Below are 26246 nucleotides of genomic sequence, written 5' to 3' on the forward strand. Positions count from 1 at the left end.
ACAAACATTAAACCTGAACATGTGGAGGTCCAACTGTATTTCCATCTTTCCCCCTTTACTGGCTATTTGCTTTCTAAATTGTTAAAGTCTGTTGGAAGTGTCCACAGCACAAATTTGCAAACTTGTGCTTTTGAAAATTAGTAATCCCTGAATTTCATGACACAGTGTGTTAGACCCTTGTGTTGATAGGACTGCTGACCAATAGGTCAGCAGTTCAAATCCGGGGAGAGCAGATGAGCTCCCTCTGTCAGTTCCAGCTCCCCATGCAGGGACATGAGAGAAGCCTCCCACAAGGATGGTAAAAGATCAAAACATCAGGGAATCCCCTGGGCAATGTCCTTGCAAACAGCCTATTCTCTCACACCTGACAAGAAAATAATGATACTGAAGATAACTGCGCAGACGTTACTTCAATTGGGATGGTTTAATCTAATTACGAAGACTCAATCCCCACGCTGCCACCAATTGTGATGGTGCTAAAGCCAATTGGGAAGACTCAAGCCCATTGTAATGGTGTCAAAGCAAATTGTAAATGCTGTTTCCACTATTGAGGGGATTTTGTAAATATTTTAATCCCTCTAGATTATATATATATATATATATATCACCTTTATATGAGGGGAAGGATTACAGGGGGTGATCTTTATTTCAAGATCCCAGCCTCTGTCTCTGTAGTTAGGGATTTCTGTGTTGTTGTTCCCTTTCTGAGGTAACTGTGACTATTACTCTTCCCCAATTAGGTGATTTATTAAGGTAACTGCCACCAACGTGAGGCTTTTGAATTATCACTGATGAAATTTGGCTCCACAGACGCAGATGAGATGTAATGAGTCAGTTCTTAGCAAAGAACAACAAGTTTATTGCGTACAAAGCTTATGGTTGCAGGTTGATTGATTTACTTATGGAACTTTAGATAAACAAGTGGTTTAATAACTCTTATAACCACCACACCAGTAGTCCCTGGTGTAATTCCACTCTCACTCTCCTACTGATGATATAAATTGTAGTGAACTCTAACCTCAGCTGAGCTCCTTAGTGAACAATGTCCCAACTACAATAAAAGCCTTTAATTTGATCTACTACCAATCAAATTCCTGATCACTAGTCCTTCCTAACTAGAGATCTTGACTAGGCTCCCTTTTAGTCTGCCTTGACTAAAGATTTTTTGCCAGGCCTGTCTCCTCAGTCCTCCTTGACTGAAAAGCCTCCCGCCACGCACTCTCTGGCTTCTTTTTTTTTAACTCCCTCTTTTTCCTTTTCTTGGCTCCGCCCATTTCTCCCTCTGGTGAGCTAGCCAGCTCCGTCTCCTTGGTAACAGCACTACTGTGGATTGAAACAAGACGGCTTCTGTTTCAGCTACTGTGTCAACTAAACACAAATACATACTCTAACAGTTAAAATTAAACATAATAACTATGACTTCTCCACAATAACAATATGAAAAATGGTTGCATGTGATATGTTTAGACTTACCTCATCATATCTTCCACACTGTGAGAAATGGATGCATTATAGAATGGGTCTCCCAAGCTGCTAGCTAGTGCCAGAACTACTTTCAGTGTCTACATAAAACACAAAAGGAAGAACATGAACCAATGGTTACTACCTTATTTTAAAAAGCAGCAACTAACAGCATCCTCTCAGTTCAAGCTGGACATAATGTAGCCACATCTTTGTATCTCAGGACAGATAAGATTCCTTCCCAACACTAGTTCTTCTTGCTAGATGAATTTCTAACATCAAAAACCAAAGCTATAAGTAACTGGAGGAAGTAAAGGCTTTTAAAAATCCTTACAAAAGATGAAAGGATGAGTACCATTTACAGGTACTAGAAGAGAAGCCACAAGGAGGCGCTTTGAGATTAATATATGCCAAATTGTTCCCATGTCTTCCATGGGGATAGAACAGAGAACACACAAGATTGCAACAAACTAGATTGCACAATTTTCTGTTCCATGAGTCTTGAATCACATAATTGAAGTCTATTAATGTCTCCATGCAAAGCCTCTAGAATGTTAATATTCTCCGTTAACAATGCTTTGAACACAACAGTTTTTAGTGTGTTTATCCTTATAGAAAGGAAAGCATGAGTGGCCAGGGAGAACCAAAGGCCTAAACTTCATGGACTTTAACTGCACAAAAGGCATTGGCATCATTTGCATCATCCTCATCATCATTTCAGATATGAAATGTATGCAAAATTCCAATTAATTATGATCATACTAATCAGATACAGAGAATCTCTGTCCCTTCAAAGAACTTCATGGAGTACCATAATATCTGACCACAAAACTCTTCTGGCTAAGATTGATGATTTAAAAAAAATATTTAATTGCATAGTGTTTTTTTGAGATAATGTCAAGGTAATTTCATCAGTTTATTTAGCATGACCCCCATATCTACAAGGGAAACTCCTAAACTTACTGTGGAAAACAGTAAAATATGGATAACAGATAATACAACTTCCACAAGAAGTTATCAAAGTCCCTTTCTACACTGCAATATAAAATCTAGATTATCTGCTTTGAACTGGATTATATGGCAGTGTAGACTCATATAATCCAGTTCAAAGCAGATAATGTAGATTATCTGCTTTGATAATCTGGATTATATAGCAGTGTAAAAGGGGCCACAGAGTTACACTGGAGGACCTAGAAAATTCCTAGAGAGTTATCCTATCTAGGAATTTGCTAGGTTCTTAAGGGTACTCTGTGGTAACTTCTGGAGGAAGCATGCCATGGAACCCCTTGACGAACCTAGACAATTTTCAAAAAGAATGTACTTTGTCAGATGTGGATAGGTGAGACCAGAGATACACATCTCAAGGGCATGGGGGTCATACAATAAATAGCATTTAGAGAGCTAGCATGATGTTATAGCTTTAATGTTGGACTTGGACTTCAGGATATAAGGCACTGATTTCCCACTCAGCCATAGAAACCCACTAACTGACAAGTAGCATTCTTTCAGGCAATGGCAAACCTTCTCTGAATAAATCTTGCCAAAGGTCATAGAAACAAAAACAAAATCAAAATAAGGTTTTAAGGCTTAATTAGTGAAGAAACTCTTTCTGTTATAACCAACAGTAACCCAAATGCTATGATGGAAGAAATGTTGTCAATGGCATTGTAACCAAACAGATGTGCAAATTAACTGGTAGTTATACTCCTATACAACTCCACTATCTTCACAAAATATAAAGGGAAGCCAATGTCAAGTCATACCTCTGTTATCCAATGGAGAATATTGTCCCTGGCTACTTGGCTGGTGATGTTAAAACCCTCAAGGATGTTCAGAGCAGTGATCAGAGCAGGGCCAACATGTGGAGGTGATGGACTTAGGACGAGATGACCTGTTAAAACCCAAGAAGAAGAGAAAAAGCAGGATGAGGTTGTGGTCAGTTTTGGATGTGCAATGCAACAATGCCTGTGCTGGGGAGTGGCTGGACAGAGGGAACAATGTGATGGAAACAGATAATTATAAGCACCTGTGTGTTTCCCTTTTAGGCATTGTCTACAAAGGCAAAATATTAATTTTGCTTCACCTGGCATTTTCCTGGTCCACAATGACCATGTTAATGTCACACAGTAAAATGATGTGAGAATGGCATTACTAGCCTCATGTTTCCTCTATGGCCCCTTCCACACAACTGTATAAAATCCACATTGAACTGGATTATATGGCAGTGTGGACTCAGCTAATCCAGTTCAAAGCAGATATTGTGGATTATCTGCCTTGATATTCTCTGTCAAGACACAGACTCCTCTTAAAGTACCACATGCACAAATAGTGTTAACAAACATTTATTAAATGAGAGGTTGAACTCAAAAAACACTTAACTTCAGTGTTATAAACAAAAGGAAGTAGTTTCAGCAACAAAAAGGCACTAAAATAGGAGTAGAGAGATAATCCGGATTATCTAGCCAGATAATCCGGTTTAAACACAGTCAAAACGTTCCAGAAAACAAACACCACACAACGCTGTGGCACAGAGAGTCAAAAAGAGCTAACTGCTCTTAAAACAAAGCCTGAAACCGCTGGGGATGTCCAAAGCGGTTGTCGAGAAGCAAACTGGAGTCAAGAGCCAAAAACGCCAAACGGAACGCCAAAGCAGGGAGCGAGCGATGTCGTCACCAGGAAACAAACCAGAGTCGAAGAGCCAGAAACACCAAATGGATTGCCAGAGCAGGAAACGCTGAAGCGGGAGCAAGCGAAGTCGTCGCCAAGGAACAGACTGGAGTCGAAGAGCCAGGAACGCCAATCCAAGAAGTAGATCAGACACAGGAACACACAAAGCTGTACAGCCAGGACCCAAGGAGACAGGCAGCAACAAAACAACATCCCAAAAGGCACCTTGCCTTCTGCAAGGCAACAATTCTCCAAACTCCACTTTTAACTTACTCATCGGAGTCTGATCCTGATGAGACCTCCGCCCTCTCCTTATTCCTTGCAGCTGATCTTGATCTTGTTAGAGGGCCTCGCCCCTCATCTCTCCAGTCCCTCCATCTCCGTTCAAGACTTAGATCTCCCCATGTCCCAGAAGTATGAGAGGCTTGCCAATCCCCTGATGCAGCTCCATGAGCTGGCTCATCATCCACACTTACTTGAGTCCAATCAGCATTCTCCATCTCACTCCCAGACCCATCATCCCCGGAAAAACCCTCAAATGTTTCATCTTCTGTGGGAGCCATAAGTATTTCCCGGATCTTCTTTCTTTCTCTCTCCCCATCAGACTCTTGCTCCTGAGTTAACCTTTTAATCTCTCTACTCTCTGTCAACTCATCATCCTCTAGCATCTCCTCTTCCCCACTAGAGACTCCTTCAAACGTTTCATCCTCAGAGGGAGCCATAAGTATTTCACGAATCCTTTTCACTTGCTGTTCTTCATCAGACACCTGTTCCCTGATATCCCTTTTTCTCTTACTAGCAGTAGTACCAGAGCTGCCCCTTGCCCCAACTACAACATTCTGGGTTATATGGCTGTGTGGAAGGGCCCTAAGAAAGTTCACTTTAGTGTTAAAGGGCAGTTCACATGTGTATAAATTATACTTGTGAGCAATTATTTGCACAAAAGGACCATCAAAAATAATTTCTATATAACTAATAAATAAAATGCAAAGAATAAGATAAATGCTACGGGCAAGCCGTGTTTTTCACCTCTTGGCCATAAGTATCCAGAGAAAGCAACACTACTAGCCCTTTGAAAGCATGCTCAAAATGAAACCTTATATATGTCAAGGAATATCCCCACTTAATTTCTCTTTTTTGTTCATAAAAATGACACACATATAAGACCACGGCTTAAGAGAAGGCAAGCCAACAAATGTCCAAGATGCTCCATATTACCTTGATATATTGTATGGACTGGATTATCCACCAAGACAGTGTAGTTACTAAAGTCTTCTTCAGACAACGTGCCTCCATATTTAAGGACCTATGTACATGATAAGAGGAAGGAAAAAAGTGAGCAATATCTTATGCGAGGCCAAAAAAAATTAAGGCTTAGCTGACCAGAGGGCAAGACAATTATAGCTTTCCTATAAAAGATTACATAAAAGACATGGACATAGCATAAGTGGCTGGTATCAAACTTTGGAGCCACAAAGAAAGAAATCAAGACAGAAAGAAGAATTAATTTACCTCTGAAATAATTTCTTGTGTCACATTTCCACTGTAGAAAGCTGAAACCCCTCCTGACCCAAGCAAATGTAAAAGCGCAGCCAGATCGGGCCTTCTCATAAACATGCCAGGCAGCAAGGGCTGGCCATCTGGAAGGAAAATCTCTTTGAATCTGTCTGAGTAGTTATGCTGTTCTTTCACGTCTTTGATAGCCATTGCTATAGAAAACAGAGGAGATAATAAGAGAATGATTGGTGATTAATAAACAAATCCTCATACCAATTCAGAAGTTTAGGAAGTATCTTTATGTTTATCTAAGTTATAGAATTAATGCACATCGACACTGCTTTATGGCTCAGTGCTCTGGGATCATGGGAGTTTTACAAGTTTTTAGCTTTCTTTGCCAAATCCCAAATCCCACAACAGTGGGAGCAAGTGGCAGAAAAAGGGAGGATGTTTGACATAATGTATGTCAACCGAGACATTGAAATAGCATTGATCACTGAGCCATCAAGGATTTCAAAGGTCATTTTCTGCGAGAACGGATGCTTAAGTCTACAGTTTGAGCCTCAGAATTTTGCTTTTTCCAGGTTTGCAAAAGGAGGTACAGCTTGCAGATACATCTCCGCCTTGTGCCTGTTCATGTATGGTTCACTCACCTAAATCATGTGTGACATTGAATCCATCTTGAGCTACATCTGCAGCGAGACCCAGAAGCTGTCTCCATGGCAGCCTAGCAAACAGAGAAACATGCTATGACTTGGCGGTCATCAGCTGGCCTAACCATAGTTTTAAATAAAACGTGAGAGAAGTGTTATTGGACAAAGTTGCATTGCAAATGGAAGCCAGGATAGTATAATTTGTTTTGCTATTCCTGCTGAGCTGCACCGGAGATTCATAAAGGCAATCAATCATTCATGGGGAAGGAAAAATAGTTAGCCAAATAGGGTATAGTTTGGTTTGCTGTACCATTATTTTCATAATATTGTCATATTTACATTCACTTCTTGATTTGATTGTTTTGCCCTTGCATTTTGTTTGTTGTAGTTGAATAAAAGCCACAACATAAAAGCCATAATTGTCACAACAATTCTCACATTGCACAGCCACAAAAGCATGCTTATTATTGAGCATACACCTATCAAGAATATATATTTATTCCTAACTCCTTGGGGTGAATTAGTCTACATGAGGGTGACATTGTCACATTTTCACTTTTGTGTGTGCTGTGGATGCTGTTGTGTGACATCAAGTTCTTTCAGACTTATGGTAACCTTAAGGTGACTCTAAAATGGAGGTCTCTTTGCAAGATTTGGGGAGGGGTTGTCATGACATTTCTCGGAGGCTGAGAGAGTGTGTTCTACCCAAGGTTACCCACAGGGCTTCCACAGCAGAATAGGGACTGGAATCGTGGTCCTAATCCAGCATTTCTTTGCCTAAATAAATTTTTATTAGTGTTATTTTCAACATAAACATAGACATAAACACACAATAAAATAAATTACAGAATTAAGAAAAAAACGGGGGAGGGAAAGAAAAAAAGAGAGAGAAAGTAAAAATTAAACAGACAAAAAATAGCCAAAAAACATGTAAAATATAAAATAAACTTTCAACTATTGCATGGCGTCCTTGAGTCTCATCCCCCCCCCCGCCCCCTTTTCATAAGTTCTCATATTCATCCTGGTAGCCCAGATCATTCCTTTTCTCCTGTTGTGAGGTTTAGTACTTCATCTAGTATTCTTAGATCTCAAATTAAGATCTTCATTTTTTCCTCTTTTAAATATTTTTTAATCATTTCCCAATCCGTTTGTTTTCTTGGACAACCTTGATTGTTCACTAGCAGGTACGTCAATTTGTCCATGTTCATTATTTCTAGGATCTTATTAATCCACTAAAATTCAGAGAATGTTACAAATTAGAATAAATATGGATTCCAAAATTATGTTATTAGGAATGTTAGATATAGAAAGAGATAAAAACAAAGAAGTACTATTTAACTATTTAATTATCGCCGCAAGGATGACCGTAGCCAAGTCTTGGAGAAATAAAGAAATTCCAGAAATGAAGTGCTGGATTAATAAGATCTTAATTCAGCATTTGAACCATTGCACCATATTGGCTCTCTTTTTATGTACACATAAAACCGTTCATAGGTACACCTTAAAAATATCATGTGTGATTCTGACTGGTCTCAGTTGTGTGGATAACCTGTAGGAAATAGCAAGTCCAAATTTCATAAAATTATTACATGAATGCTTTGCATGGGAAAAGTCCTTCTTACCTCCCATAAGACAGATGTGCTTCATGGAGCCCTTTGGCCATACCTGGAACGCCAACAAGGAGGCCCGGCTGGACAAAAGGAAGGATTTGGATGAGTTTTGCAAGGGTTCAGATCATTTTAATTAAGTAAAGTCTATGTTTTAATTAAATACACTTTTTTACAACATCCAATTAGGAAATATGAAGCATGCAAAATAATGTACAGATACAAAGTTTTAAATAATGTGGTCTAGAAGAAAAAAAAGTTATGAAGATTTCAAAAGTGTTGGCAGTGTTCCTATTAGCTTTCTTATTATTACAGGGAACAGGAAGAACCCTTTAATTTGTTTTTTCTTCAGTCACTTTAAATTGCTAGAATAGTGTAATTGTTTTAATGCATACCACTTAATAGAATAATAGAACCATAGAATAGTAGAGTCCAACTCCCTGCCAAGAAGCAGGAAATCGCATTCAAAGCACCCCCCACAGATGGCCATCCAGCCTCTGCTTAAAAGCCTCCAAAGAAGGAGGCTCAACCACACTCCGGGGCAGAGAGTTCCACTGCTGAACAGCTTTCACAGTGAGGAAGTTCTTCCTGATGTTCAGGTGAATTCTCCTTTCCTGTAGTTTGAAGCCATTGTTCTGCATCCTAGTCTTCAAGGCAGCAGAAAACAATCTTGTTCCCTCCTCCCTATGACTTCCCCTCACATATTTATACATAGCTATCATGTCTCCTCTCAGCCTTCTCTTCTGCAGGCTAAACATTCCTAGTTTCTTAAGCCGCTCCTCATAAGGCTTGTTCTCCAGACCCTTGATCATTTCAGTCGCCCTCCTCTGGACACATTCCAGCTTGTCAACATCTCCCTTCAATTGCGGTGCCCAGAATTGGACACAGTGTGATTCCAGGTGTGATCTGACCAAGGCAGAATAGAGGGGGAGCATGACTTCCCTGGATCTAGACACTAGACTCCAATTGATGCAGGCCAGAATCCCATTGGCTTTTTTAGCAATATACAAGTCAGTACTGCAAATATGTCGCATAAATAAATACATTTACCACCGTGCTTCCTAAAAAGTATAGGACCTTTCAAACCTTTGTTTCCCAAGCCTTCCTAAGACCCTCTTCTTGGATATTGAATGGGGCGGTCTCTCGGAAGTCAATCACCCGGCTCTCATTCTTCCGGATATCATGAACCAGCATTACTCCTCCACTGCAATAACAATGGCATACAAGAGTGAAACAGATACTGAGAATGCCTTATCCGCTCATGAGCAAAGTGTAGATATATCATCATCCTTTTACAGAAACACATTGTGTGTGTTTTAGGAGATATAACAGGACAGAGGAAATCAAGAATATTTATAAGTGAAATGCACACCCTATTTTTCCATGAATGACATGGAAACTATGCTATATAAGCTTTAACCTTGACAATAACCTTATCAAGTAGGTCAAGTTGAGAGAAGTAGGTGGGGTTGAGACTAAGGTCATCCAGTGAGTTCGTACTGTGTGAGGACTAGGATTTCTAAATTCCCAGCACTCTGAGCATTAATAACAAGTTTTCTCTCCTTATTCCTTTAGTTCTGGGGTTAGACAGAAGAGGTCAGCTGCCACAGGCAGTATATTAGAGGAATCAGCAATGGGCAGCATTATTACTTATATAAATTGTCACATTTCTATTTTTATTGGTAGGGATGGAAGATGGTGCCTCACACAATCAAATATCTTGACATACAGTATTCACTTTCATTTTTCCCCTCTCTCATGCACACACTGCCTGGTCCCAGTCAGGTAGGGTTTTCAAGTTGCCTTTTCATTTATAATGACCTGATGAATTGGATATATTTTTCATTTTCTCCCCTTATACTAATTTGGGAGAGACACTCTCAATTAATTGCCTGTGGCCTCACTTTTCAGATGATTTCAACATATTGACAATCCTCCCGCCCAACTTTCTTCCTTTATCCCCACTGCATGGATGCAAACTGGGTTCAACTTGCAAAAGTTGTTTGCACTCAGTTAACCCAGCAGGAGAAAGAGGTGGCCAGGGGAATAATCTTGCCCTTCCCAGTAGACTCAGGCAAAAGCGAACTGCTGCAGCCTCTCCTAGCTTGTGTATTCTTCCTCATTTCTAACTTTTACCATCTTGACCACACTCTTAGGTTACTTGGCCATGTGGATCCACATTTTCATCTGTGAAATGCTGGAAGGTCTGGGTTTTCATACACAAATGATATGTATAGATAGTTTGCCATTCCTTCCCTTTGAATGTAACCTATTATGGAAGGGCTAAAAGCTCAAAGTTTCTCTGTCCATGAGTGAGATTTGATTTGATTTTCAAATGGAGTTCTGATTCGGCATTATTTCCATTTCTTCAGCACTTGGTAGAAAGAGCCACTTATATTCCTCAAAAGCATATCAGCCATCAGCCATCTCAGATTTTGGGAGCTTTAGTTTTAAAAAGCCACTTTTCCAAAGCTTGATTCTGATTTGGACAGGCATTGGGCTCTCTCCATCTCCTCCTTCCTCATGGTAAAATTCAGAACCTTTTGTCCTTAAAGGCTCTGTGAGTGTCAATAAATCTTTGCCAAAAAGCTAGGTGTAACCCTGTAGCAATCAAGGAACTTTATCTCCTCCTTCTAGCAGCAGGTATTTATGTTGCTACCTCTTGTATAACCTTAGCATAAATCAGTGCCAGGTCTGTTCATCCCTACACCCAGTCATCAGAATGCCTAATTTGTTGTTTGCCATGTATCATCTGTAATAAACTTTTGATGTTTTGATCCTGTTCTATATCAGCAATAACCCCCAAAAGTGAATTATTTCTGACAATAATGAGAAATGGAGCTATGTACTGAACTCTGAAAATCCCACTTAGGACTACCTGGCTGGAGGTTCAATGAAAGTAGGGTATATTTGTCTCATTGGTGAGTCACCAGAGTTGGCTTTAAAACTTCTGTCATTACAGGATAGAGTTTTCAGGTCAGAGAATTCAGAGCTTACACTCCCCAAGACAATCTGGTCAGAGTAGCTATCTGAGAGATTCTGAGAGTTGTAGTTCAAAAATTTATTCTTTCTCATTTCAAGGCAGAAATGAATTTGAGGGGGTTTCCAAAGGTAGGGTTTCTAGAAACCCACCTGCCCAGTTCCAGCTCCAGATATCATGTGGACACCATGGCTTCAACTCTTCCAGACTGAAGTAATAGGGGTTGATTTTAATATTTCAGGTGCTTTCATAATTCCATAGAGGACCTCAACAACAAAGAATCATTGACTACCTTGAAGGCAAACTATTGTATTTTGGTTTGCACATTTGTGAATATAGGACTTCCTTATGCTACCGGTATTAAGCTTTATGCCAGTTCCCCCCCCCCCCGCCCCTGCCAATCTGGTCCCCTTGAGAAGTGTTTGACAATATCTCCCCCAGTCCCCTGACAACACTATTCCTGACTATATCTTGCACATCACACATTTATAGGACTATGATTCCACTTTAACTGCCAAGGCTAAATCCTCTTCCGTTCTTATGATATGCTTATGATTAAGCATTCTAAATATCTCTTTTTGAACAGCAAATCTCATGATCCCAGAGGATGGGATCATGGTGGTGAAAGTGGAATCATAGTGCTATATCTGTGAAAATATGGAAGGGCTGCTGGTTGGAGATAATGAGAGCTGCTGACCAACATGAGCATCAGTTTGGGAAAAGGTACCATTTGGTTTGGAGTTGTTTTATATGCAACTTGTGTTATACATCTATAGAAATGCTATATATGTCAAACTGTCAGAGGAATTGGGAAATAGGAGTAAGGAACCTATTTTCACCTATTTTAATCCACATTTAAAACTGAGGGATTCTGTGTTATTAAATCAGTAATTCTAGAAGACAATCTCAATTATTTTTAGCACTGCAGTATTTTTTCTGGCATTCCCCCCCCCCCCCTTCCAATCTTGGACATTACTTTGATTTGAGCAGTTTCAGTGCCAAACTAGACTTTCCAGTTTCAACAAAAGTTCTCAAATCTCATCCGATCAGCCATGATTGGGTGACTCTTTTTATGTAACATGCCCTAGAACTTCCTGATATGCCACCTGGAGCTTGAAATTTCTCTTGCGTAATATCTATTTAGAACAAACATTCTGATGGTTGAAAGGAGGCAATAGCTCTGGGCAAGAGGCCAAGATTATAGGCAAGCAGGAAAGGCTGATGAAATTGACGTTTATTGAAGCTGAACTTTAGAGTGCAGAAACATTATCAGCATATTTGCCATGAGTGAGCAAAACCATACCATATTTTTGAACAGCTGCTTGTCTTTTGGATGAAAATGGGCAACAGTTATTCCATCGTCATCTATTCTTCCACTCAAGGGACCACCTAACAATCCTTTGTAAAAAGATGTACAACCTTTTCAAAAAAGGAACTTTTCCTTTTGAATGTCAAAGGTAAGAAAACGGAAACATTGACTTTGGCCTATGGTGGCATAATGAGAATGAACAAAGAGGATTGTTCTGTTGCCAAGTTAATCCTATCCTGGAAGACACAGAGATTGGTCAAAAAACTAGTTGCTCCCTACTTTATCTTAGGGAAGGAGTGAGCAAAGTGTGGACTTTCAGATGTTGCGGAACTGTAACACCCAGCATGCCTCACTTTTGGCTGTGCAAGCTAAGCCAATGCCCTTTGCTGTCCAACAACATCTGGAGACACACACTTTGCTCCACTCTGCCTAAGGGTATTCCTAACCAGTTCGTATAATTTGAGATAATTACAGTGGAAAGTCCTCTATTTGAAGGGCAACCAGAAGGCAGCAGTCTGTGTTGAGGCATCCTGTGTTTGAAGACATCTTCTGATTAAAGAGCTGTCTGATTAATGACCAAAAACTACAAGATGATAGATCCAGGATCTTGACATTGCCCTTCAATTGTGGGTTAAACTCTTGTGCTGGCAGAACTAATGACTTGAAGGTTGGATTGCTGACCTGAAGGTTCCCGGTTCGTAATCCAACCCAGGGAGAGCGCAGATGAGCTCCCTCTATCAGCTCCAGCTCCATGCAGGGACATGAGAGAAGCCTCCCACAAGGATGGTAAAAACATAAAGACATCTGGGCATCTTCTGGGCAACGTCCTTGCAGACGGCCAATTCTCTCACACCAGGAGCGACTTACAGTTTCTCAAGTTGCTCCTGACACAAAAAAAGTCAATGTTTCCATTGTGATGTGTGAATACTTAAACACCTTCTTTTTATGAAAATCTGCATCCCTCCTCTTTTTAGATGATATATTTCCTTTATTTTCTAGGGAATACATTGTGTTGACTGAGAATAACTTTGTGAAAATTTCTGTTTTTGTAGTCCAAACCTATGGTATCAACCCATTCTCCTTCTCTTTTAGAATTTCCTATGACTTGAAGACACATGCATAATAATCCTAGTGCAGGAGCAGTAGGAAAAAGATGGATGGCAGCCACCTACCCTCATTATAGCAGTCCCAGGAAACACCCAAAGCAACCTTTATACACACATACATCTATCTCTGGTTTATATATCAAAGAACTTAAAAGTGGGCACATACCCGCCGAGACCAGCTGTATGTGGATTAAGAATTCCTGAGCATAAGGCTGAGGCGATGGCCGCATCCACTGAGGAGCCTTGCTTGTTCAACACCTCGATCCCCAGAGCAGTGCACCGGGCAGCATCAGTGACTACGGCACCCTGATGGAATATCTGTGGGTGATACCACATTGGGTGATAATGACACTCTGTGATGGCAACTGGTTCTTCAGAAAGGGAGAACATTGCTAAGACTTGATTTTATCCATACAAATCATTTTATTTTAGCCAGTAGAGTTGAGTAATTCCACAATAATTTCTGCAATTTTTCTATGCCAATATGCATTTCTTCCTGAGACTCTGGAAAGCTCCTATTAGTCACTGGTCTGTTTGAGGAAGTATGGTTGGTCTTCTGTGTCTATGGAATATGCATCCAAGAATTCAACCATCCACAGCTTTGCCATTTTATATAAAGGACATCATTTTACTATGCCATTGTATATAATGGGACCTGTGGTGTCCTGGAACTAAGCCTCAGCGGAACCACTGAATAAAGCAATTTCTTATACTGCAATATCTTGTTTGGCTGGAAAGAGCAACATATTTCACTATTTTTAATCTACCAATTATTTGTCTCTCAAGATTGTTGTGAGAATAAAAACTGGGAGGGGGAATTGTCATGGAAAAGAATTTTCTGGGATCACATCTTCCTAGAGAAATATCCATTTTGTATTTCCTCAAACTAACTCCTGGGAAAGTGTGTGCTTTCCCTCAGAAATCTTCACATTTCAAAAGATAATAATAATAATAATAATAATAATAATAATAATAATAATAATAATAATTGTATAGACAGCCCTCTCTCCCCAAGGGGCTCAGAGCGGTTTACATACCAAAAAAGGCAGACATTTGATGCCATAAAATGCATGTTGGCATAGAAAAATTGCAGACAGCTGTGCATCTGAAAAAACGAGCAAGGCTAAAATGGATATATTTGAAAAATGCACACAAATATATGCAGACCAGTGGAGAAATTGATGAGAATATGTACATTGCATCAAAAACAAAAGCATATTTTATATGCAGAAATTTTAGAAAGATCATAACCTACTATAGAAGTGGAACAGAACAGGTACAAAATGGAACACACCCAAATTTTATACTTAGGTGAAAATATATACTGCCTGAAGTGGCATATATTTTCACCTAGTAACAAAAGGATGAGATAAAAATGTACTTTTTAACAACTCTTGAAACAACAACACTGGAAGTTGTTTATTTAGGGACCTTCTACACTGCCATATAATCCAAAATATCAAGGCAGATAATCTACATTATCTGCTTTGAACTGGATTATATGAGTTTACATGGCCATATAATTCAGTTCAAAGCAGATAATGTGGGATTTTATATAGCTGTGCAGAAGGGGCCTTAGAAGCCAGAACAGTATTTACTGTGAGAAAAGCCCATCATGAGATGTGTCAGGTTGCACTTGTGCATACAAAATAGCATGTATCCATGGAAGACTAACAGTGAGGGTAGTGAAACGTGAATGTTAATCTAAACTCCTTGACAAATAGTTCCTTCAAATGCTTCCTGATAAAGGTAAACTCATAGCATTGAATATACCAATAGCTATTTTAGCTGCTAGAATTAAGTAGATATGCAAACTTAAATCTCTTTCAAAACTTGTGCAGTAGAATAAGTACAGCAGTTGCCATAGTTATGCTTTCCTTACCAGGCTTTACAATACAAAGAACAGAGTGTGCAAAACTAGAAGAAATTGTTATTTTTTCCCACTTCGATGTATGTACTCTTCCTATCAAAAGTGGAGGGGAATCCTCAGTCAAGTCGTTCTTCTTACCTGAGGGTCTCCAAAGTAAATCTGCATGATTAAGGCCACCGTGACTCCTGTAGCAAACGTTAGGCAGGCGGTGATAATCACAGTCAAACCATCCTGGCGACAACTGCAATCCCCAGAGAATGGGTCCTTGGTGGTCTCCTGAAGGGGCGAGCCGTCCTGGCTGCCCATCTCCGATGAAGAGGAAGGCAGGCGCTGAAGGCGAGCAGATTTTAAGAAAGAATCGGGGTCTTTGTTCAAAAAGGAGAGAAAAGTGATAGGTGTGAATGAGAAAGAGAGATGCTCAAACAGAAACAAACTCAGATTCTTAATATTCTTCCAAAGCAAACACAATGAGATACTCGTATTAAGCCTGCACTGCTTCCAATGAGATCACGGCTTTTCTGCATGCTCTGAGTTTTTAAAAAAACTTTCAGGCTCAGGTGCCACTATTATGCAGTCATGTTACATGGACTTCCTATTAACCCTGTTGACAGTCTTATGACTGTAAAAAAACAAACAAACAAAAAATAAGCCCCTGTGATGCAACTATTTTGTAGTCGTATTACATAGAGTTTCTATTAACCTTGTTGACAGCCTTATGACGGTAGCAAAAAAAGCAAGCCCCTTTATACCCTCATTTGCCACTTGACTGATGTACAAAGTGGTTGGGGTCATCTAGAACTTGGGAGCAATTAGTTACAATTAACCAGTTACTGGTAAATATTTCCCAATAGCAACAATATAACTGAAATATCTCACAACTATAAACTAGCCTCACTTCTTCCATGGTATATTTGCATTGTTTCAGTTACCTTGACAGTGTGTCATGGTAAACTGATGGAGAAGAAATGTCAGCTGGTTCAAATGTTGCCTTGTTTTTTGTTATGAAAGTTGAGATGACAATTGGGTGGAAAGGAGAAAAGTGTACTGCATTCCAATTCAACAGTTTGTAGCATTTGGGTTTTAAGAAAATAACTAAAGAGCAACTATTTTAGTTATTTTTGAGAAATTGGGAAATTAACTGTTACTTTAAGTGTATCTACAATAGTAACCAACTTGGGGTGTGCCCATAAGTGTAACTACAGTAGAGTCTCGCTTATCCAACATTCACTTATCCAATGTTCTGGATTATCCAACACATTTTTGTAGTCAATGTTTTCAATACATTGTGATATTTTGGTGCTAAATTTGTAAATACAGTAACTACTACATAGCATTACTGCGTATTGAACTACTTTTTCTGTGAAATTTGTTGTATAACATGATGTTTGGGTGCTTAATTTGTAAAATCATAATCTAATTTGATGTTTAATAGGCTTTTCCTTAATCCCTCCTTATTATCCAACATATTCACTTATCCAACATTCTGCTGGCCCGTTTATGTTGGATAAGTGAGACTCTATTGTAATTATGTTAAAAAGCAACTTTCTCATCTCTAGTGTTGCCATCTCCAATATAATTATTGAATGTACTTGAGAACATGCAATCTTATTTTCCCCTGCTCTGTGAAATTCAGTGCCAACAAGATGGATTGACGATCTGTAGGTCATTTGCCTGACTATGGAATGATCTGTAGGTCATTTGCCTGACTGTTTCAGATGAAGTGACACTCATCTGCAGGATGATGTTTGCAGATTGGAAGTACCAGTTGATCTAAGCCTTGTTACCCATGGTTCAAGGACCTTCCAACATCTATGACTAGAGTGATAGTTGCAACCATTCTTACACTAAGATATTTTGACCACAGTTGCTCCCAGGACTTGCTAATTGAGGTGTACTCATGTAAAGACTTGCAAGAAACACAGTCATTTCAGATGCTAGGCTTCTAACCAAGGGACATTATGATGCCAGTTTTGAACCAGCTGGCTGCTGTTCCAGTTCTGAGCATCATTCAAAGCACTTGTCTTCTTAGGATATAAGATGAAAAGCCTTCTTTCTATACACACAGCTCCCACGCACTGAATTAACATGAGAAACTTGTCTCTGGATGTCTTTGCTTTCCAAAGTTACGTAGGTGGCCAGAAGAGAAATGATATTTTCATTACAGTGGCCAAGTATTGAATCTAGAACCTTATTGGACTGTAGGGGTTACAGTATTTGTATTTGCCATCCTGTTACTATTTTTTCATAAAAACACTAGAAGCGAACACTGTATCCATCATGAACAGTGTTATCTCAATGAGAGGTATGTAAAATAAATGCATAGTTACTGCTCTGCAAAATTTTAATGAGTGATTTTTTTCATCTTAAATTTTCAAAATCATTTATATCTATGCTGGCTGAGGAATTCTGGGTGTTGAAGTCCCAAAGGTAGCTCATAGAAGTTCTGATCTAATGCAAGATATTCTTAGATCAAAACATTTACAACTGTGTTCACTGCAGAGTATTTGTTCTATAGCACCTGTATCTACCATGTGGATATGGATGACTGATGGATGAAGCCCACAATCCACACTGATTTCAGACATGATAGATGATTGACATGAGAACCTTGAAATAATCGCTTTCCCCAAAGTGGTCAATTCCTTCTTTACACCCAATGCTTTTCCTTTAAATCATCCCACAAGAAAACCTGGGATCCAAAAAGTGAAAGATTCCCATGAAAGTAAACAGAGGATTAAGGTATTTCTCTTGTATTTGGAAGTTGAAAAAAAAACACCTGCTTTGAGGAAATTGTTCCATCCCTCTTGGATGGAAAGCAGAGTGTCATGCCACACCTCCAATCAGTATGAAGTTGGGCACTGAGCCCCACCCTTGGCCATGACTACAAATTCTAAGCAATGGGAACAATTGTCTGTGTTTATTTTCTTCCTTCAAACTAATCTTCAAGTATAACATGACATAAATTAAACTCACCCAAGACGTCTAAGTTTAACCCATCTCGGTTCATTAAACAACATGACTTGGACATTTTTTCATGAATACAGGAGGAAAAGCAATTCATATTGTATTTAATTCATATTAGATTATATTTACTTAAAGCTTGCATACAATGTTTCCTAATAAAATGAGCATGTTTCCATAATGTACATTATAGCATAATAGCTATAAAATGAGCATGTTTCCAGAATGTACATTGTAGCACAATAGCCTGACTAAACATTAAAGGCAAAAGTTCCTCTAATCAAGTCAGACTTAGTATTTGGAATGCCAAGTATTATGAGCTGTATTTCTGTGGAAGGAATTGGCAAACCACCTCTGAGTATATCTTGCCTAAGAAAAAACTTTTTTTTTCGTGTCAGGAGCAACCGGAGTTGCTTCTGGAGTGAGAGAATTGGCCATCTGCAAGGACGTTGCCCAGGGGACGCCCTGATGTTTTGATGTTTTACCATCCTTGTGGGAGGCTTCTCTCATGTCCCCGCATGGAGCTGGAGCTGAAAGCGGGAGCTCATCCACGCTCTCCCCGGGTGGGATTCGAACCTGGCAGCCTTCAGGTCAGCAACCCAACCTTCAAGTCACGAGGCTTTTATCCCCTAGGCCACCAGAGGCTCCTAAAAACTATGAAAAGGAGACTTCAAGGTACATACACTGTACATTGTGTCTGAATGTACTTTGCTAGAATTCTAGTTGCTTCAGAAGAACACATGGAATTAAAAGTCAATCAAGTAAAAAAGAAATAGTAACCAAGATATCTCAATTTTGTCTTCTTTCTGCTAAACAGGTACTCAGGTCAGCTTTCTAGTACTGAAAATAACATTTTTAAAAAATCACAAATGTGTATATTCAAGAGACATTAAAGTCTAATATTGGTTCCCTACAAATACTTTTTTTCAAAGACAATAAATAATTTTAGATATCCGAGAGCATGACAATTAACCAATGATGACATAAAATAACACCATTATGTTACCATTAATGAGAAAATGCCAAAACTGGCACAGAACTGTCACTTTCTAGTCAATATTTATCAACACATTGCCATTAATATATAATTAGTGGACAGAAGGTAAAAAAATTCACACAAAATCAACAGCCACGAATTACAAAAACTATGCTTGGGCTTCAGGTTTAGGGCAGTTTCAGATATTAGTCTTCTTCAACATCTTTAGAAATTTCATGGACATTTGACACACTGGCATGTCAATATCTGAAAAACTAGACATCTGCTTTACTGATTTTTATCCCAATGTCTGTGAGTCAAAAGCTCAAATCATGCATGTATTTTCAAGTGCTTTAACAAAGCTTTTAAAGCTTTAGATGTTACCTAGAAACTTAGACTTCCAAAGTTGGAAGGGCCATCCTGAGTCTTTCAAGTTCATATGTGGAGGGGCCAAGCATTTTCTCCTGACTGTCCCCAGGGCCCTTCTTGGCAGTCTCTGTATCCCAGGATCTGATCCCAGGTTTTCTGCTTTAGACTGGATTATAGGAGTTCCCGTTGCCAGATAATCTGGTATATACAGAAAACCTAGGATCAGATCTTGGGATATAGGGACTGCCTGGAAGGGCCTAAGGAAGAGTATTATAGTTGTATCCATTGTCTACACCATTTTGCGTTCCTGGAAACTCACCAGGGACTGGTACTTGGGCCACTATTTTGAGTGGCAATGATCTTGTTTAACCCTTTATTCCAAACCACACATAACTCTTTTCTCATTTTAAGTGTCACTACTTCCTTTCCAACTAGTGTAGACAGTTCCTTACCTGTTGTCGTGATGTGCCTTCAGCCACTTCCAACTTACGGCAACCCTAAAGTGACTTTATCTTTGTTTTTCTTATTCTATGACTATTTCTTATTAATTAGATGTCTTTAAAAACAATAAAAATAAGGCTTGTGCGATGCTTAAATGTCCTTTGAGTAAAGCAACCAGGTAAAGACAATGAAATGACGCAGTATTTAAAGCAGGGGTAGGGATCATGTGGCCCTCCAGATTTTGATGGGCTGCAATTCCCAGAATTCCTCACCACTGGCTATGCTAAGAGGGACTATGCTGGAAATTAGATTTCCAACATCTGTACTGGGATGTATAATTCCCACCTTTAAAGCAAATTTGCTTCTTTTCATTTCCAACCAAAAATACACATGCATTCATGCAACCTAAGTTAAAATGTTTAAAAAGCCAATCCCGTGAGTATGGTTAAAAAGAAGTGGGTTAATGGGGATTGAAAATAAACTTCAGTTAGACTGGTTGGTCACAGGATGATACAGAAAAGCTAAAACACACAAATGGAAATGTTTCTTCCTGCATAACCAATATGTTTAGATGTAATATTCAAGTACTGTACATTTGAAATTGCATTTCTTTCTCCCAAGCGCCAACAATGGGAGAGAGACTCTTAGAACTTTCCAAGTGTAAAGTCATTTCCACTATTTTATCAGGGTCAAGACCCATTTACTAAGGAGGAACAGGAGAAAGCAGCATTTCTTTAACTCACTCAAAACATGACAATAAATTATCAGATGTTTCTTGTTTTGTAGTTATAGTGACCAGGAAAATTAATGTCTGCCATTAAAATGTATTGTGAACAAAAGAAATGATGATTAGGTCTCTAAAGAGAAATGTGTTTATACAAAGGAGAGACATTTTTATTGCTTATGAATTATATTTAGCAGTAAGATCAGTAATTCCCAACCTGTGGTCCATGGACCACCAGTGGTCCCCAAGAAATAAAATATGGTCTGCGGCCTCACCGTTACTACACCGTTGCAACGAGAGCAACTGGTCTCACGAAACCCCCTTATAGTGCTGAGGCAATGGAGATATCAGGAGGGGGGAGGCTGACTACCCACAAAAGGCACGACAACAAGCCTCCTGACTGTTGCTTCTCCCCCCCTCCTTCCCCTTGAACAGAGCAGTTCTATGTGATGCCTGGAAGTGGGGGCGCCTTAGTGTCTTCGTTTTTAGACCTGTTCCTAGGGTTTTTTGTGGCGCTGATTCAAAAAATTGCACTGGATAGATCACATCAGCTCTAGATTATTAAAAACAGTTTTGTTAAACATGGTTTTCTGTGGGCAAGCAGATGGCAACTACTGGATGGTATATGTTCTGTATCAGAAACTAGAAATGTATTTATTTATTTCTCACATTTATATCCCACCCTTCTCACCTGAAGGGACTCAGGGCGGCTTACAGTAATGGCAGGAATTTGATGCCCATACAAAATCAATATCAAACAATGGGTAAACAGTTAAAAACTATTAAAATACAATATAAATTACAATATATAATTTCAAACATAAAATCATATCCGTTTATCTTAGAGAAACCTCATACTTTGTCTGTAGTTCAGTCCGTGTCATCTTTGCCATTTATTGATTAAAAGCCTGGGCACACAGCCACATCACGAAATGATGTGGTCTATCAAATGCAATTTTCTGAATCAGCACCCCAAATAACCAAACTGAACCTAAAGTTGACCAAAAACTGATTTGGTACCCTTTTGGTACTAATGTTGGATAGTGGTCCCTTGTCAAAGTGGTCCCTGGTCATGTAGTCTCTGGTCAAAGTGGTCCCTGGTTAAAAAAAAGGTTGGGAACTACTGAGTAAGATGAAGTAAAAATCTCTGAGCATTTGAAATAGTATTATTATTTCTACCCTGTTTTCTCTCTCTAAAAAGAGAGGTTAGTGAAAATACTTGCATGGGATCCCATCAGGTATTTTACACACTGTCAAGCAATGGAGCAAAGTCCAAAAAGCAATCTTTCATAACTTAAATCAAATGATGCACAGGCACATGAAAGAAACAAATGTAAAATATTGACATATAAACCATGGGTTTATGGAAATAAAATATTTATTGACATGTACAAACTTTAGACATTTAGGATGATAACAATAAAACAAAGCATGACTTCATTTACAGGATGGGAAGATCAGACCAAATTGAAAATAAATATGAAAGGGAATGATGATGATAAAGTCAGGATGGAACAACAAAATGAAAGAAAGCACTGTCTTTATGCATCAGTTTTGATGTCCTGAATCAGACATACTTCACATGTTCCAAATCAGCAATGGAAGAAGCACCTGTGACTTGTGCTACCTATCTCCTTCTGTGTATTTTAAAGCAGGGCTGGAATACTTTGCCCAGTATAACTGCTGTAAGTTCCTGAAGTGATCTTCCAAACTCACAAATCTCCTATGGGTGAAAAATCAATATACTTCTCTTTCTCCATTATAAGTAGAGGCAATGAAAGAAAAGGTATGTGGTTCATTTTTATTACAGTGTTGGGCTCAACACTTATTTTACAACCATTTGTTAGATAGATAGGGACAACAAGCCTAACTTATATGAAGCAACCCAGTGAAAGAAAGTAGTCAATGAGAAAGGTTAAAAAGCCCTATCTGAAGATGCTGGGAAATGTATACTTTGCCTATTTAGTTGGCTTTGGCTGGCATCTTGCTTGTTAGTCTCTAAAATAGACTCATTCAATCTATTCTTGAATGGTGAGTCAACACATAGTTAAATGTAATGAATTCAATTGGTTTATTCTATTCAAGACTATAATAGGATTTAGACCCTATTTTTACAGGTGGCAATCAATACCTGTTGGCTTGTTCATTGATTTGAATGTGTTGGATTGCTTTTGCAAATTCTCTGACTAATGATTTCCAATCTGATGACTTTCCAGAATAGAGTATGCTAAGAGCTCTAAATACGTAAGGACTAAAACTGTAGAACAGACAGGGAGTATACAAACCCCAAGGTCTGTATGCAATCTGGCCCCACTGTAGAAGTGCATCTACACTATAGAATTAATGCAGTTTGACACTTCTTTAACTTTTATGGCTCAACACTATGGATCCATGGAAGTAGTAGTTTAATGAGTTCTTTAGCCTTCTCTGCCAAAGAGTGCTGGTGTCTCACTAAACTACAAATCTCAAAATTCCATCGTATTAAGCTAGGGCAGTTAAAGTGGCATCAAACTGCATTAACTCTACAAATGCACCCTCAGTGATAAGAAAACTCTGGTAGGACAATATTTCAAATTGAAGTGAGGCTTTTAAGGGTATCCACCTAACTAAATAAAGTTTAGAAGATGCATTTGCAGTAGGAAGACAATGCAACAGACTCGGCACCTCTCTGAACAATCATAAAACTAATTATCAAAATGGCTCGAAGTGTCAAATATGACTTTCTTGCCATCCTTTGTGATTTAACTCAGCACTTGGCATTCACAGGTATGTTCTCTCCACAGTTGGGTCCAAAGCTAATGGTTAAATGGGGACTGGGCCAAATGGAAGAAAATTCCCTTCTTTCTCCACTACCCCTCCTCTATTTTATCTCCCTCTCTACTTCCAGCGAATGAGCAAAGGCCAGATTATTCCTGCAGAGCCCTGAACTGTCCATTGAAGGATGTTTTCTAAAATATAGGCCAAGGGCTTCATGAGATCAGAAGAAGGACTGAGCACCAAAAGGGTGAAAAATACCTGCACTGTCCTCTTCAGCCCCGACCTTCCTATGTCAGGTTTCTTGACACGTTTCCAGAGAGATTTCCATGCACTCTCAAATGCATGTAAAAATTTCCACACTTTCAGATAAACATGGAAATGGAGGCCAGCATGCAATGGGATATCATAGTTGCAAGCATATTTTACACCCTGAAATCATCCTATGTTCACCTGGATACTTACAGAGGATGAAGATCTCTACATTCTTTGTGATAGAAAGAACTAGACCCAACTAAACCTAGCTTTCTGAAGCTTTCAAAGTTGTGAGACAGCTCCATTGTAGAATTAAGACTGTGTGGCACCACTTTAACTTTTTTTTTTTTTTCGTGTCAGGAGCAACCGGAGTTGCTTCTGGAGTGAGAGAATTGGCCGTCTGCAAGGACGTTGCCCAGGGGACTCCCGGATGTTTTGATGTTTTTACCATCCTTGTGGGAGGCTTCTCTCATGTCCCCGCATGGAGCTGGAGCTGATAGAGGGAGCTCATCCACACTCTCCCCAGGTGGGATTCGAACCTGGCAGCTTTCAGGTCAGCAACCCAACCTTCAAGTCACTTAGTCCACTACGCCATCTGGGGGCGTACTACCATGGCTCAATGTACTGGAATCATGGGAGTTGTAGATTTACAGGTCTGCCCTTCTCTGCCAAAACATGCAAGTGCCCCACCAAATTACAAATCCCAGGATGCCATAGCACTGAGCCAGGGCAGTTAGAGTAGTGTCAAACTGAATTAATTCTATGGTCTAGATGCACCCTAATAAAGCTTTTTTTCATATTAATGTTAAGATTTCTCAAAAGATCTTGAAGAGTTCAGAAGATAATGATGGAAAGCAGGGGACTGATCTTGTGTAGTTTGTTGGGCAAGGGGGATACTTAAACCAAGAATAATGTTCTTCAGAAACGACATGTTATCAATGAATATGGAAGAATGACAGTTACTTAACAACAAAGTCTGGAAAAGTAATTTTGGACTACACCTCTCAGAGTCCCTTAAATGGCTGGGGAAAGACAGATTCTGGTAGCTAGAGTCTCCCAAAAAAGTAACTTTCGTAAGTTCTAAGGTATCCTAGGCTGCAGGACTGAGAGAGATTGTCTCATCTTTTTCCTAGTAGAGGGAAAGCTGTTTAAGGGACTCAAAAAGATAAGAAAAGGTTGAAGACAATAGGAAATGGCAAGATACATGAAAAGAGGCAGCAGCAACCTGGGGTGCACTGATGTTGTAGAATTAATGTCATGGCTCACTGCTAGGGAATCATGGGAGTTGTCGTTTTATGAAGCCTTCAGCATTCTCTGACAAGGAGGGCTGGTGTCTCACTAAACTACAGCTGTGGCTGTTAAAACCCTATCAAATGCTATTCACTCTAGAGTGCAGATCAGGCCTCCTCAAACTGCGACCTTCCCGCTGTTTGGGTCTCCAACTCCCAGAAGCCCTAGCCAGCTTGTTCAATAGTCAGCAATTCTGGGTGTAGGACGGCAACGTTTGAAGAAGCCTAGTGTAGATGCCCCCCAAAGTCTTTAGCCTTCTCTGCTAAAGAGAGTGTTAGTGCCTCACCTAACTATTCATAGCACTAAACCAACAATGTGATGTGACAGCTAAAAAGCCAATGGGATTTTGGGCTGCATAAACAGAAGTATAGTGTCTAGATCCAAGGAAATCATGCTACCCCTCTATTCTGCCTTGATCAGACCACACCTGGAATACTGTATCCAATTCTGGGCACGGCAATTGAGGGGAGATGTTGAAAAGCTGGAATGTATCCAGAGGAGGGTGACTAAAATGATCAAGGATCTGGAGAACAAGCCCTATGAGGAGCGGCTTAAGAAACTAGGAATGTTTAGCCTGCACAAGAGAAGGCTGAGAGGAGACATAATGGCCATGTATAAATATGTGAGGGGAAGTCATAGGCAGGAAGGAACAAGCTTGTTTTCTGCTGCCGCTAGGACAGAACATCTTCAAACTACAGGAAAGAAGATTCCACTTGAACATCAGGAAGAACTTCCTCACTGTGAGAGCTGTTCAGCAGTGGAACTCTCTGCCCCGAACTGTGGTTGAGGCTCCTTCTTTGGAGGCTTTTAAGCAGAGGCTGGATGGCCATCTGTCAGGGGTGCTTTGAATGTGATTTTCCTGATTCTTGGTGGGGGTTGGACTGGATGGCCTATGAGGTCTCTTCCAACTCTATGATTCTATGAGCCAGGACACTTAAAGTGGTACCAAGCTGCATTCATTCTACAGTGTTTCCCAAATTCTGGCTTTTCAAGGGTTTTGGACTCCAGCTCCCACCAGTCCTATTCATTGGCCAAGATAGTGGGGTACACTGCCTTAGAGTGTGATGGAGTCTACTTCTCTTGCGGGGGTTTTAAGCAGAGGCTGAATGGCCATCTGTCAGGAGTGCTTGGGTGGTGTATTACTGCCAGGCAGGGGGATGGACTGGATGACCTTTGGGGGTCCCTATTGGGAGTTGAACTCCATAGTGCCCCTCCCCTCCCGCTCTGGAACTCGCTCCCTAGGGAGACCAGGCAAGCCCCCACCCTGATGGCATTTCGGAAAAGCCTGAAAACTTGGCTTTTCACCCAGGCCTTTGGTTAAGATCG

General features: G+C 39.7%; 1 protein-coding gene across 1 annotated transcript in view; it reads right to left on the reverse strand.

Moving 5' to 3' along the window:
• Positions 1-26246, reverse strand: part of ggt7 (gamma-glutamyltransferase 7) — a 39496-nt gene that overhangs the window by 12197 nt on the left and 1053 nt on the right. The window contains exons 2-10 of the mRNA XM_003220563.3: positions 15289-15515; positions 13447-13598; positions 8972-9089; positions 7901-7968; positions 6279-6352; positions 5641-5837; positions 5347-5434; positions 3225-3352; positions 1474-1562 (exon numbers count right to left, since the gene is read on the reverse strand). Coding sequence (XP_003220611.2) covers positions 1474-1562; positions 3225-3352; positions 5347-5434; positions 5641-5837; positions 6279-6352; positions 7901-7968; positions 8972-9089; positions 13447-13598; positions 15289-15515 — 1141 coding nt within the window. The remainder of the gene's footprint in view (positions 1-1473; positions 1563-3224; positions 3353-5346; positions 5435-5640; positions 5838-6278; positions 6353-7900; positions 7969-8971; positions 9090-13446; positions 13599-15288; positions 15516-26246) is intronic.

The sequence above is a fragment of the Anolis carolinensis genome, chromosome 4, assembly GCF_035594765.1.
Source record: "Anolis carolinensis isolate JA03-04 chromosome 4, rAnoCar3.1.pri, whole genome shotgun sequence".
Taxonomy (NCBI): domain Eukaryota; kingdom Metazoa; phylum Chordata; class Lepidosauria; order Squamata; family Dactyloidae; genus Anolis; species Anolis carolinensis.